General features: G+C 34.1%; 1 protein-coding gene and 1 long non-coding RNA gene across 2 annotated transcripts; one reads left to right on the forward strand and one right to left on the reverse strand.

Annotated features, from left to right (window-relative positions):
* Positions 1-687: 687 nt before the first annotated feature.
* LOC110732158 lies at positions 688-4,066 on the reverse strand. Its single transcript, XR_002513451.1, has 3 exons — positions 3,714-4,066; positions 3,412-3,570; positions 688-1,032 (listed from the first exon to the last, which is right to left on the reverse strand). It is a non-coding gene; the product is annotated as an uncharacterized LOC110732158 (long non-coding RNA).
* Positions 4,067-11,119: 7,053 nt separating this feature from the next.
* LOC110732129 lies at positions 11,120-11,428 on the forward strand. The gene has a single exon (XM_021912047.1). The coding sequence runs from the start codon at positions 11,120-11,122 to the stop codon at positions 11,426-11,428; it is 309 nt and encodes a 102-aa protein (XP_021767739.1).
* The last annotated feature ends 4,291 nt before the right edge of the window (positions 11,429-15,719 follow it).

The following is a 15,719-nucleotide window of genomic DNA, read 5'->3' on the forward strand; positions in this document are numbered from 1 at the left end:
CTAAAATCAATTCTAATTGCATGAGGAATAATAAATCAATATTAGGCCCTCCTCTAGATCATTGGGTCGCACATAAATATCAAAGCGGGCCCAGTTTAGTAATTTGGCCATAACTTCCTCATTATTCATCGGAATTAGGCTTATAATATATCGTTGGAAAGCTCTTTTCGAACCTGACCCAACTACACTATTATTGGATCCTTGCCATGGACCAAACCAAACTAGATTGGCTGTTTTCTTAAAATATGTTTTCAAAAACAAAGAGAAAGAAAAGAATTAAAAGCTATCCGCAACACTAGACGCTACTACATTTTTACCTATTGCAACCCCCAAATCCGTTGCATTAGGCGTCAAAATCCGTGACATTAGGCCTAATGCAACGGCCATGTACCGTGGCATCTGCTGGCGTTGCAGTAGGTCAAATGCAACGGCGTATGACACCTAATGCCACGGTATCGATGATCCGTTGCGTTAGATCAATATCTGATGCAACGACAACATTATTGCCGTGGCATTAGCTATAACACCTAATGCCACGGTTTTCAATACCTAATGTCACGGTTCTCTACATCTAATGCCACGCAATGCATATAACTAATGCCAATAATAATGTAATAATAATAATAATAATATAATTAAAATCTGAATTTTTTTTAAAAAAATAAATTAGAATTTATATTTGTATAACTTAAAATAAAGTTTGTACATTCTTGTCCTTTAAGGAAAATTACAAAATCGAATAACACTAATTAACCTAGAAAAAAAAATCATAGCTAATCAATGTTTCCTAAAAACATTTTCAATCTGTTTAGACTACCATATACCGCAAAAACCAAGGTTTTAATGTCGGGAAAATTTGCCATCATCTTGAATCGATCAACAATTAGAGACAACAACAATAATATACAGGGGCAGCAGTGGCAATATCCGCAACACTGTACAGGAGCGAGCAGGCCAGGAGGAGCAGCAACAACAAAAATTGAAATCACCCATGCTTGGTGCTGGTACTCCAAATTCACCTCAATTTTTTATCTAACAATAAGCCAAAACATATGTTATTGTTCTTTTTTTGCATAAATTAATAGGAAACAAAACCCAAATTAGCAAAACAAAATCCCTAAGCATAAGCATAAACTAAAGGCATAATATTTCCCATTTATTCATTGATACAAGTAAATGCAATGAATAAGGAGATAATGACTTATCAGAGTGAAGCCCAATCTTATTTAAAAAATTCACAAACTGAAATTTTAACTCAATTCAATATTATGAACTTTAGCAAAGTTCAATTAAATAATTGAACTAATTAGAGATATTCAAAAAAGGAAAAAAACAATCGGATTCTAGAATGATAATTTTTCAGAGAGAAATCACAAAGATTTTGGGGTTATAGGGGTACAAAGAACCTGCAAAATAGAAATGGTTAAGGTCTATCTTAAATATCAGCAGTCCCATGGTTTTGCTGTGATGAAAAACGAGCTTTAACATTGGCTCTGCAATGACAACCCCTGCGTTGGGCTAGATAAAAAATAACATATATACGAAGCATATGTGGCAAGAGTTACTAAGTTTAAGTTGAAATTTTTATAGCTTTAGTGCTTGATATGAGAGGAAAAACTCCACGTACACCAAGCAATTGTTTTGACCATTTAGTATGTATAAATAGAGGATTAGGGAGAAAGAAAGGAAAAATATGACTAATAGTTCTTAAAATTTCATAAATAAATGTCTGGCTTGTCAACTTTCAATAAAGTTATGGATAATTATGAAAAAATTCACAAACCTTGCTGTTTTGTAGTACAAAATGTTACACTGACCTTGTTCTAGAGTTCTAGTTCTAGTTCTAGTACTAAATACCAACATTACAATTAAAATTTGTAGCTCACAAGAATATACATGTAAAATTAAGTTATGTATTTAGAAAAAGAGGAGTTTGCAAAGATTAATTAACCATAACAAAATCTGCTAAAATATTTAGAAAACTACTAACATCAATGGCCCAAACGAAGTGACAAAGCATAAAATACGAAGGGCATCTCATTCAAAAATGGTGGTAATGAGGTATAGTCTATGCATACAATTTGGTTAATATATGACAATTTCATTTATTATCAAGCATCATACAGTCACACTTGTACAACGTGAATTTCGTGTAAATTTGCTCCAGCTTTAAATTTAAGGAAGATGGATATCTGTGGAGAACCGAGCTAATTGAGCAAAAAGTTAAACTTAATAAAACTTGTATTCTCAAGCATTCATTTTTATAATAAAAATAAACCAAGCTATCATTCTATAGTGGGAACTACAATTCTACTAGTTTAGCACAAATAAGTTTATACAATTCTAATAGGGGTGTTTCAGCAGCCAAGTACGGTGACATGGATTAAGAGCAAACATCCACAACAGGTTTCCACCATTACTCAATGAATGCACAACAAGGCAAACTCTAATACTTTACTAAGGAGCTCAAAAAAGTAAAAAATTTACATAAGCACACAGAAGTTCAAAATATACTAGACCTACGACTGAGAAACTCATACATTTGCCACAACAATGGCAATGAACACAAGTATGTACCTCTATTTTTACATACTCTGCACGAACACTTGACTGGACATACAGTCATAACTAATGAAAACTATTGTATTTAGAACTATAGTGATTAAACTAATTAATTAAAAAAAAATAAGAAATTAAGTTAAAGATCCTCAAAACAACATTAACAAAAAGAATATAGAGGAAAGAAGGGGATACAACCTTGCTGACAGGGAAGTTAACTTTCACATACAGAATATGCAATAATTTCCAAAAGAAATTCAATACTGTTATTTAGCCCATTGCAACTACTTAAATTAAGCATTAAATACTGGAATAATCTTTGTTATTTAGCTAATTGCATCGACTCAAATGGCCTTAACTCCATCATCAAACAAAAAGCACAAAACTAAAATTTAGCAATCCCAAAAATTGGGAATTGAAAAATCCCATGTTGATTATGTTTTCCTAAACACTAATTAAACTCAAATAATCAAAATTATACAATATAAACCCATTATATTTTAATATCCATAAAATTAAATAGGATGAACCCATTCTATTTTTCTTTTTCTAGCGGTTACCCAAAACCCCCAAATTGTCTAATATCTGAATAAATACAATCAATTATAGCCAAAAATTCTCAAAATCGTCATCACCAGCTACAAATTAACAATTTCCGTTCATGGCAACTCTAATTATTCATACTAAACTGAAAAAAAAACCCAGAAAATTAAACTGGAACTTAGAAATTAAACCTCCACAAAACAGTAACATAAAAACAAAGAACAATAACAACAAACGATAAGAAGAGATAAAATACGAAATTGAGATTATATACGCATAATTTGTAAATTGGACGATTTCTCAACTTACAAATTGTGGGTTGGCGAGACGACAATGTAAATTCCGCAACATAGAAATGAATGCAGCGAGAAAGGACTTTTAGCCAGCAACATGGAATTCAGAGCATCAGAAGATTGAAGGGGTCTTTCTTCATCGCCACATCGCCTTATCGTCGCAGTTAAAAATTAACTGCAAAAAATCAAACAACTTAAGGTTAATTTTTGGAGCTATTAAGTAGAGATTCAAGAACAATTGGAAATTGGAAATAATTATGAAAATGGAGAAGATTAAGTAATTATATGAAGCAATTGGGAATAATAATATAAAAAAACCTTTAGCCGCCATTCCTTCGTATTTATCATTCTCATCTATCAGTATAATGAGCAGGAATTGGTTTTGTTTTTTGTTTTTTACTTTTTTTTTTTTTTTGTTAGTTTTGTTTTTTCTTAGATTGGGCGGTCTTTCAAAATTTTCAGGGAAATGGTGAGGCGGACAAACCCTACAACTTTAAGCGCCAGATTATATCATTATATAGCTTTTGTACCGTGGTATTAGGCTTAATTGTCGTTGCATTAGCCTATCTAACGCCACGGCACATTAAATTCGTTGCATTAGCCCTTGCATTAGCTGGATATCAGTATAAGTTGTTGCAATAGCTTATCTAAAGTGACGGAATTGAAATTGCCGTTGCATTAGATCTTTTCTCACCATGGCATTTGATAAAAAATGTAGTAGTGAGACTTTTCACACTTTCACTTCATTCGATTATGATTCGACATGAAACTCATCACTAGGTTTGGTTTTCGGGAGACACAAATGGGTGTCTACACTAGCTCATGTCGAGGATTTGGCTTGATTCTACCCGAGATCGAGACTGCAATTAGGATTTTTGTTTTGTTTTATTATTTTCTATTCTTTCATTTTTCTTTTGCATTTGCTCATTTAGTAACCCAATTTGAGCCTTTTTCCCTTCTTTGGCATAACCACACTACAAACCAACGACCTTTGCTTTATTTTCAGCTTTATTAGTTTTTGTGAAGCATTGTTGGATTTCTTTTGTATGTTTGGTTAATGAAAGTGAGAAAAAAAATGAAAAAGAAGTGAGAAACTCAAATTTTTGTACTTGTGATTATCTTTATTATGATGAATAGTTAGAGCAAATGAGAAAAAAAAAAAGAGAGAGAAAGCCAAGGCAAGAGCAAAGAATAAAAAGAAATGAAAAAAAGGAAGAAAAAAAAAGTGAAAAAATACAAAAATATTTGTTGTTTGGTTGAAAGAGGATAAGCTTGAGGGAGGAGTTACTTTGTGATCCATTGTTAGAAGCCTAAATGTTTCAACCATTTTTTTTAAAGACCTTTTGACCTTAGTGAGATTTAGTTATTACCGGTGGAGGGTAATCAAACCAAGCCTATTTAGCGAGCTATCGATGCCAAGATGTCGGGTAGCCAAAAAAAATTTCTTTGTTTATTTCTTTCGGTTCCTTCGAGGAATCTTGAGATATCACCTTAAAAGTGGATGCAAAACTAGTGAGGACGCGGAAGTTTATTTGGAGTTAAGGAAGAGTGTAAGTCACTCTAAGTTCTCTACCCTTTGCATGCTTTTATGTGTGTACCAACCTTAGCTATTCTTTTACTTGGCTACCTTTAATGACTAGAAAGTATTGTATTATTGTGCACTTAGCCCGTCGTTTGTGTTTGGTTTTAAATATCAAAACTTGAGTTTTCTTAATTTCACCTTTAACTTGAATGTTGTGTATTGCTAGAGTTATGGGTTAAACTCTTAGGAAACCCTTACGAGACCTCACTCGTCCTCATAGGCAACTTTGGGGTTTTAAGGGCTTGTTGTAGCTAAAAAAAACGGTGATTCCTAAGACAGTGAGTTAGTGTACATTCTTTCTCTTTTCTTCTATTTTGTTTTCAATAATTTCATCTTGTTCTCTTTAGCTCTAGCTTTGCTCTAGGACGAGCAAAGGTTTTGGTTGGGGGAATTCGATAAATGACATTTATGTCAGTCTTAGTTATAATGTGTAGGTTCTTTTTTGTGTTTATTTTATCTTATTTTCCCTTTTATTCTCTTGTTTTCTTTTTAATAAAGTTTCTAATTTATTTCTTAGTTTTAGTATGTGTTAGTTTAATTTATTTATTTTATTGGTTTCTAGTTTATTTTTGTATTTTATTTGCATTGAATTTATTTTTTTTTGTTCTTTTTCTTTTCACTTTTATAGTTTTATTTATTTTGTGGTTTATTTAATTTCTTTTTAGACATGAGGAAAGTATTAGTAGCATGGCTACAAATGTAGCCTAAAAGAGAAAAATCTTTTTGTATTTTTGGGATAAGGTGAAATAGACTCATTAATAATAGCAAACAACTACGCCATTCCTCGGCAACGACGCCATTTTGATGAGGAGTTGAGACTAGGTCGTTGGACTAATCTTCCCTAAGCCAAACAAAATTTATATCACTCAACACACCCTTATAACTAGTATAAAAGTAAGTCAAGGGTCGAACCACTAGGAATGGGAGATGGTTAGTATTGCTAGAGTTAAGTTATTTCGAAAAAGGGTGAAATAGAGGTGTGTGTATTATAAGGAAACTAAATAAACTTGATGAATTCAAATATGTCAAACACTATGGTTTAGGATCCACATATAATTGCAATGGATACAAGAAATTGATATTGGAATAGACTAAGTCGAGTATTGCGAGGAAAAATCAATAATGCAATCAAAAGAGTATGATAAGCTATTCTCCTAGACGTTAAACTAGCGTCAACTATGAGAGACTCTATCTAGGAACTTCACAAACCAACTCAATCAACAAATGCAAGCCACAAATCAATTGTCCGTATCAATGTGAACTTACAATGCAATCTAGTGAACCAATCAAAGTTAACTACTCTTCAATTAATCACACACATGCACAAAATTAATTAACCAATTTAATCCCAACATCAACTCCATCAATTTCCCCCAATTAGCATTAATCCATTACTCATATATGCTTCACCATCACCCTAGAAAGTAAACTACTCACAATCCATGGAAATCAAGATCAATACTAAGCTAAACAATAAATTCATCATCATCATATTAATCAAACTACATCAATCACAAATCATTCAAACTTGAACAATCAACAAAACAATTGAAATCAAAAGCTAAAGATTGCATTAAAGTAAAATAAATCGTTACAAACTTTGGTGAAATCAATAGAAATTGTACTTAGAATCATCAATCATCAACTACGAACTTCTCTCTCTACAACCTAAAGTTTCTCTCTCTAAAACTATCTCCAATTTTCTCTAATTGAATTCTCTCTCTAAAAATAGAAGGAAAGTCTATATATAGTAAAACTAAAAAAGGGAAATTAGTTAGATCGTCCAAAATAGACCCGTACAGGCGCGACCATCTTCAAGAAAGAGTGCGGCCGCGCAAAAATGGGTACGGAACAGGGAGATCAGGAGGCGCGCCCGCGTAACCAGTCCGCGCGGCCACGCCATAGCCGCGAGTGCCTTAGAACAGGGCAGCCCTCCTTCAGTCTCACTTTGATGCTCCTCGTGCGCTCCCCTCGATTCTCTTGATAAACACGGGACATGGAAGATCAAAATCACCACGATGGTGGGTTCAACACGAGAATTCATGCCCCTACGACTTGAATGCACATCCTATAGTCAAATGAAACTTGCACTTCTCCATGCTTGAGCTTCAAATAGAGAACACTAGGCATCCTAATCAATGCCACACTCGGAAAGGGGTCTCGGGAATCATTAGATAACGACCTTAACTTCTAAAATTAAAGAAAACAAACAAATAAAAGGGAAAAAGAACAGAAAAACCAATAAATGCATGAAAATAGAAAATCAACTAAGAAAATGCAAACTATGGAAATAAAGAGTATAACTAAGGAAAAAATAATGTAAAGAGCTATAAAATATCATTAATTTCATCCTAAAAGGATCAAATGAGTGTCATAAATTACACTCATCATGTACACTCCCCTCTCAGATTAACACACACACACGGATATATATTCTTTTTTCAAATTTTAATGGAATTTAATTGATTATATGTACGACAGTATGCCATATCCATCATCTTAATGGAAAGACATTTATTTCAACAATTCATTATTGACATGTTTGTAAAAATTGAGGCAAATAAACTAAGGTGGATTCGAGATAATCAAGATACAATTAGAGCTGAATTGTATCAAGGACTTGAATATTGTTAAGATGTAAGAGAACTCAATCCAAGTTCATTTCTATAGTATGTTGTTTGCATTTAATTTTAACTCTACTATTATTATTATGTACATATATAATTAGCACTACATTGTGACTATAGTAAATGCTCGAAAATCAACCATTCTACCTTCTTCATTTGTGGGGTGTCCAAGAGACATGAATTAAATATTTCAAAATACAACGACGTTAGTTACTCATTATCGAAAACTAGACCTATTTTTGACAATGACATGCAACCCATCGTGGAAAGAAATTGTAGACGATTTATTGCCCGATCAAACAACACAAGATCGTCTCGACTTAATCACCAAAATATTCCATGCAAAATTTGAGGAATTTAAGACGGACGTTGTAGAAAAAGGCGCTCTCGAGAAAGTTATTGCCTATGTCTATGTCATTAAGTTTCAAAAAAGAGGCTTGCCACATGTTCACACGCTGCTCATTTTGGATGAAAAAGACAAACAAAAATCCTCGGATGAGTATGACACATTTGTGAGAGCCCGGATACCTAATAGAGACGAGGAACCACGATTATACAATGTTGTTTTGAAGCATATAATCCATAATCCGTGTGGTGAAGTTAGTCAAAATTCTTCTTGCATGGAAAATGGGGTTTGTAGACGTAAATTTCCTAAACCCTTTGTAGCAAGCACAATCCAAGGTAAGAAATCATATCATATTTATCGTCGTCGTGGTGATCATCCGCCAGTGCTTTACATGAGAATAGTGCAACCTTCGTTGATAATGGTTGGGTTGTTCCATCTAATTCATGGTTGCTACTAAAATATGATTTTCATATCAATGTAGACACCTGTAGTAGCATCAAGAGTGTCAAATATTTGTACAAGTACGTGCATAAGGGTGTAAATCGCGTTTCAATGGAAGTTTGAGCAGGGGCTGAATACAATGAGATTAAAAAATATGTGGGTGCTAGGTTGGTATGTGCACCTGAAGCACCATGGAGGATATATCAGTTTCCCATTACTCTAATGTGCCTATCTGTTGATCGTTTACAATTACATTTGGAAGATAGGAAAATGGTTAGATTCAATACAAATCAATCTATTGAAGACATCCTTCAAATGCCACAAAACTCTCGAACGATGATCACAGAGTTATTCAAGATGAATGCCTGTGATCTGGAGGCGAGAACATACCTATATAGAGAATTTCCTCAACGTTATCAATGGCTAACAGCTACAAAAAACACGGAGAAAAAGGAGGAGTGCACAAAGAGTATAGATAGGATCTACACAACCTCACCAATGGAAAGAGAAAAAATTTTCATGCGTTTATTGTTGGATCATGTTAAAGGCCCCGAATCATTTGAGAATATAAAAACTGTGAATGGAATTGTTTATTCAAATTTTAGAGAAGCAGCTGAAAAACTAGCACTACTACAAAATTATCCAAAGAGACCATCTCAAAATAGCTTAAGAGACCATTTTAGGTGCGGTCTCTAACTAAGAGGTGTCTTTGGCCTAAGAGACCACTTCATCAAAAGTGGTCTCTTGTTTTTAAACCAGATACCACATATTAAAAATAGTTGGTCTGAATTTTTCAAAAATTAAGACCACCTATTTAAAATAGGTGGTCTCAATTTTTAAAAAAGTGAGACAACCTATTTTTAATAAGTGGTCTCAATTTCTAAATAAGTAAGACCATATATTTCAAATAAACGGTCTTTTTTCATTTATTTTTTTTGAAATTTTTTTTTTGTATTTTTAATTTACGTATAATTTTAATTACAAAATAATACAATTCATCTGTAACAATTACAACGGAAATACAAATTGCTTATACAAAACTCATAACGAAAATATACTCATTATTGCAAAATATATATAAACCCATAATAGAAATATACTAATTAACGCTACAATCAATATTAAAAAAAGGGAAAAAAAATAAGAAATTCCAAAATAATATCAAATTTAGAACCCTTATTCTCCTCGCAATTCAGCTGCTCTCATAGGGCTTTAATCCCCTATACATCACACCTCAACAAGCCATCACCATCTTTCAATCGCAACCATTAATTCTTTCTGCGCTTTAATCTTGGCCGCACGATTCCATTAAACTTGAACAAGGCTCATCCGTGAATGGGTGAGTTCGCCTAAACTTTGAAACGTTCAAATTCGTTTAACGTCACCGACTTTTTACGAGGGCAAACATTGTCGAGGTTCGCTTGAACATTTTAAATGCAATGAATTGCTTTGATTTATTATGTTCTATAGCTAAATGGAGGTTGCGAGTCGTTATTGATTGATGTGTGTGGTGGCGCCATTCAGGTTGCGGCTTGCACAAATTGACGGTTTGATGGTGGATGAAAATTTGCTTCTAGTGACTTGTAGTTTTTGCTGGGTTTAATCGCAAAAAACTTTGTTGTTTTAATCATGAAAAATAAGGAAGATAGATAATGTGTGTACTATAGAGGAAGAGATGTAAAGTGGGTACGACAAAGTAATAGAGGTGAAAGAAAAAAAAGGGGAAATCAGATCGAGGGAGGATGATGGAAAAAGAAGGAGAAGGGAAATGATATGAGGAAAAATGGTAGAAGAGAGAACAAAGAGGAGAGCTGAGAAAGGGGGTGGGGAGCAGCGGATTAAAGAGGACAAGAATAAGGGAAGAGAGAAGAATAAGGGGATCAATGGTTTTACACATTGGCAATCCGTGTAATACGATTTTATTTTTTTTTATTTTTTATTTTTTATTTTTAAAAAAAAAAAAAAAAAAAAAACAAGAGACCATTTATACAAGTGTTTTAACTATATAAATAAATAAAAGTAGAGACCATGTATATAAGAGATTTGTTCTCTCGTTTTTTAATAAATTAAACAAATTAAAAGTGAGACAATTTGTCTAAGAGAAGTGGTCTCTCCCTTTATTTTATTGAATAAAAAAAAAAAAAACAAGAGACCACTTATTTCTAATAAATGGTCTCTAGTAGAATTCTATCTCTTAAGATAGTACCTAAGAGACCATTTATTTGAAATATTGGGTCTCTTGAAACCAATAGACCACATATTTTATTATTGGTTCTCTTGCTTATGGTCTCTTTGATCATTTTTGTAGTAGTGTAGGTCTTATGGAGAATGATGCAAGTATTTGTGATAGTTTGCATGAAGCATCAAACTCTAAAACGCCATCATCATTAAGAAGATTATTTGTCACGTTGTTGGTTAATTGTCAACCAACTTGGGTTCGATCTCTATGGGATGAATTTTATCATTACATGGCTGAAGACTACTTATATTCAACTTCAACAAATCTAGAACTGGTACGTGATTCAGTTCTCTAGGACATAAATCGCATGTTAAAACAATTAGGAAAGAGTGTCAATGACTTCGACTTTCCTATGATAAACATGCGATTGGATGGAACACAGAAGTAGCTAGAGCCATACATGATGAATTATTAGCATCAGTGCCCCTTGAAGATGTGCATTGTGTTGAACATCTTAATAACAACCAACGGTCATAATTTGATATCATGATGGAAGCTATTGATGCAGATAATGGTCGAATTTTCTTTATAGATGGTCTAGGTGGGACAGGTATGACTTATCTATATCGAGCCATACTTACAATAGTCAAGCTTAGAGGGAAATTTGGATTACCAGTAGGCAGCTCATGTATTGCTACCACACTATTGCATCGAGGAAAAGCCGCTTATAAAACTCTTGGTATTCCGGTTACGGTGCATGCCTCGTCAACTTGGAAGTTTAGTAAACAAGATGTAAAGGCGCAATTGGTCAAGTATGCTGCTGTCATAGTATGGGATGAAGCAACAATGACTCATTGACATGCATATAAAGCAATTGATTGTAGTTTAAGAGATATAATAGGGGTTGATGTTCCATTTGGCAGCAAGTTCATATTGTTTAATGGAGATTTTAGACAAATTTTACCTGTTATACCAAAAAGGATCAAAGGCTCAAACTATAGATGCGTGTTTGGTCAGGTCAACACTATGGAGACATGTTCAGCTACTCCATCTCACTCAAAATATGAGATCAATACATGATCCACAATTTGCATCGGTTTTTTTAAGAGTTGGCGATGGATGTGAGCCTACAGTTGAAGACATGATAAAGTTACCAGCTTCAATATGTGTAGGAAATGGTGATCAAATTTTTCAGTTGATAATCTAATCCATCAAATATTCCCAAACCTAACTGAGCTCTTGGGTGATGTTTCATACATGGTACAAAGAGCTATAATAACTTCAACAAATGACAAAGTTGACATGGTGAATGAGAAGTTACTTAAAGAGTGTGTCGGAGAAGGAAAAATCTACTACTCATGTGACTCCGTTCCATAAGATCGTCAAAATCTCTATGAGCAAGAGTTCTTGAATTCATTATCCTTTGGTGGTTTGCCACCACGTATTCTAAGGTTGAAAGTTGGTTCACCAATCATGCTTCTAAAAAATATTGACACAAGTAGCGGATTGTGTAATAGGACAAGGTTATTATGCTATCGGTTAAGGGATCATGTGATTGATGCTGAAATTTTGACCCGAAGTCACAAAGGGACAGAGTATTCATTCCACGTATTCCTTTAAAAATGGCAGAAGATGTGAATTTTCCATTTGAAATGATCAAAAAACAATTTCTTATCAAATTGTGTTTTACTTTGACCATAAATAAATCGCAGGGGAAAACCATTCCTCATGTTGGTATACATCTTCCCAACATGTTTTCAGCCATGGACAATTATACGTTACACTATCGAGAGAGACCTTACAAGAAACAACCAAAGTTTTTGTTAGCAAATGAGATATTCGAGGTAGATGTGGTGTGTTTACAAAATATGTTGTTTTCAAAGAAGTCCTCCTGCCTCATTTGCCACAACCCTAATTATTAGATATTATCATTTAAACTATACATGCATACATAGCTTCCATTGTCATAATCATCTAAGAAATTAATTAACTTTTTCGTCTTCATATCAGAGACCAAGCTAAGCGTAATTAAAGACAACGACTGATCATCAAAATTGTATATATAGTAGGAAATACATCTCATGATACTCTTGATGATGTTTGTATTCATGGTTTTGATTTTATAATTTTATTATTACATTATCTCTAAATATGTACATTATCTCTAAACAATTTCAACTCTTGATATCCAAATAATAAGTGTTATATATGTATTTCTTATTTTATGCACGCATGGCAAGCATATCTTAGCTTGTGTAAATAACGTAAAGTGAAAGAGATTACGCACCAAAACTCTTGGAACGTATATACCTTGAGTATGAACATATGGGGGGTTATGGGGTTTTATATTTAACCATAACTTCTATTGGAGTATAGGACGATGTACATTCCTTTTATTATTATTATACGCAGGAATTCCACAACTTACGACTAGTTATTGGTGTTGGCACGGATAGTTCCAGTGTTAGTAACCTCAATTTATTGGGGGAGGTTAGTGGGAAAACACGTTTGATGCTTAGTCAATGCTAAAAAAATTATGTATTTATCTAGTTGAGAAGTTTTGTTGAATATTTTATGATTGAAAAACAAGTGCAACAAGGTAAGTTGTGTGTTGATAGGTAAATGCATGTTAGTGTGTTAATTACGCTTATGTACTTAGCTTTGTTGATTGTGTGTTTTGTGTGATTGTCGGCTTTGTCTTTACCTTGGCCCTATGATGACCCAATTTTAATGTAGAGTAGTAGAAACAAGTAGAGAGAAGCTTTTCAGGTGATCAAGCATATTCATGAATCGACATGAGTGAAGAGCGAATCAAGCTAGTTTCCATAAGTATATGATGTGTTTAATGCTTTAATTATTTATGATATTATTATTCATGAGACTAACGCAAAGTTTTGAAGTTAATTTTAATAAGGACCTTCAGTGGTTGCAACTTGTAGCTTGATTTTAATTTACTTTGTTTGACTTTGGTTTGAGTTTACTTTTGTTGGTTGACTTTTAAAGTTGACTAGTTTTGAATGGTTTTGAAATTAGTCTTCCGATGTGTGTCTTTGATAGTTGCCTTAGCCATTTTCATGGTGGCGGTAATATCTTAGATATTCCTATTTAAAGCTTTACACAGGGAAAAATAGGTATATTAAAAGAAAGGAATTTCTAGGGTGTTACAAGTGAATTGCCTGAGGTAAGTGGTTTGTGTGGATGGGGGTGAGTTGCGTGATTTGAGTGGCTAGAGTGGGTTTTTGGGGACAGAAGGGGGTGGAGAAGGGTTTTTTAGTTCCTTTTTGAGGAGGATTGGTCTGGAGAAAGGGGATTTTTGAGGTGGGGGTACTTTAGGCGGTAGGGGTGGGAGTGGCGGCAAGAAATAGGGGTGGTGCTATGGTGGTGGATGATCTAGGGCGAGACTAGGTCGTTGAAAACTAATCTACCCTTGGTTGAAACACAATTTATAATCTCTCAACACACCCCTATACCAAGCATAGAGTAAGTCGAGGGTTGAACCACTAGGAATGGGAGGTGAATGCTAAAGTCAAAGTTAAGCTATTTCGAAGCAATGAGGTAAGGTTTGTCTATTCTACCAATCAAACAATCAAAATGAAAATCAAACTTATCATGTACTAGGGTATGGATACACATAAAATCGTAATTAATTCAACTAATTGGGATTAGAGATGACTAAGTCAAGTATTGCGAGGGGAAATCGATTAAGCAATCAAGAGAATATGGTAGACTAATATCCTAGAGGTTAAACTAGCGCCAACTACGAGAGACTCTAACTAGGAAACTTGCAAACCTACTCAATCGACAAATGTAAGCCACAAATCAATTTTCCGTATAAATGTGAACCTATAATGCAATCTAGTATGAGAAACTTAGGTTGATCACTCCTAAATTAAACACACACATGCACATAATCAATCAACCAATTTAATCAGAACATCAACTCCATCAATTTCCCCCAATTAGCATATATCAATTACTCATATCTGCTTCACCATTTCCCTAGCAAGAAAATTACTCACTATTAATGGAAATCATCATCAAAAATAAACTAAGCAACAAATTCATCTTCATCATATTAATAAAAAATGTACCAATACAAAAATAAATCAACTTGAACAATTAACAACGAAATTGAGATCAAAACTAAGATTGCATTAAAGTAAAGTAATCCTTACAAACTTGCTTCAATTCAATGGATAAAAACACTTGGAATCAACAATCTTCAATCATCAATCAAGAACTTCTCTCTCTACAAACTAGAGTTTCTCTCTCTAAAAATCTAACCTAATTTTGTTCTAATTTTTTAAAAATTCAACTCTCTCTAAAAATAGAAAGAAAATCTATATATAGTAAAACTAACTAAGAGAAATTAGTTAGATCGTCCTCAAATAAACCCGAACAAGCGCGGCCAACTACAAGACAGAGAGCGGCCACAAAAAATTGGGTACGGAACAGGGACCTGAACAGGTGCGCCCGCGCCCGAGAGAAGCACGCTCGCTCCCGAGAGAGGCGCGACCGAGCCACCAAGCCGCCCGGCCGCGCCACAGCCGCGCGCGCCCGCGCCTAGTAACATGGCAGCCATCTTCCCTATTATTCCGATGCTCCTCGTGCGTTCCACTTAATGCTCTTGATAAACACGGGACCTTGCAGTTTCTAAACTCCATGTTTGCGGGTTCAAGACTAGAAATCATGCCCCCACGGCTTGAATGCACAGCTCAAGAACTTTAGGAACTTGCACTTCTCCATGCTTGAGCTTCAAATGGAGAACACTAGACATCCTAAACAATGCCAAACTAGCGAAGAGGCCTTGGGAAACTTGGATACCGACCTTAACCTGAAAAATAAAGGAAAACAAGCAAATAAAAGGGAAAATGACAAAATAAACCAGGAAATGCATAAAGAAAGAAATCTAACTAAGAAAATGCAAACTAAAAGAAATAAAGAGTAAAATTAAGGAAAAGCTAAGTAAAAGAGCTATAGAATAGCATGAATTCACCCTAAAAAGAACCAAATGAGTGCCATAAATGACACTCATCAAATTCCCCCAATCTAAACTTTTGCTCGTCCTCGAGCAAAACAAAGCAAGAAAAAATAAGGATGAAAGACTTGTTCAAAAAGAAAAAGAAAGACATAAGATGGGAATATACAC

The sequence above is a fragment of the Chenopodium quinoa genome, unplaced genomic scaffold (assembly GCF_001683475.1).
Source record: "Chenopodium quinoa cultivar QQ74 unplaced genomic scaffold, ASM168347v1, whole genome shotgun sequence".
Taxonomy (NCBI): Eukaryota; Viridiplantae; Streptophyta; class Magnoliopsida; order Caryophyllales; family Amaranthaceae; genus Chenopodium; species Chenopodium quinoa.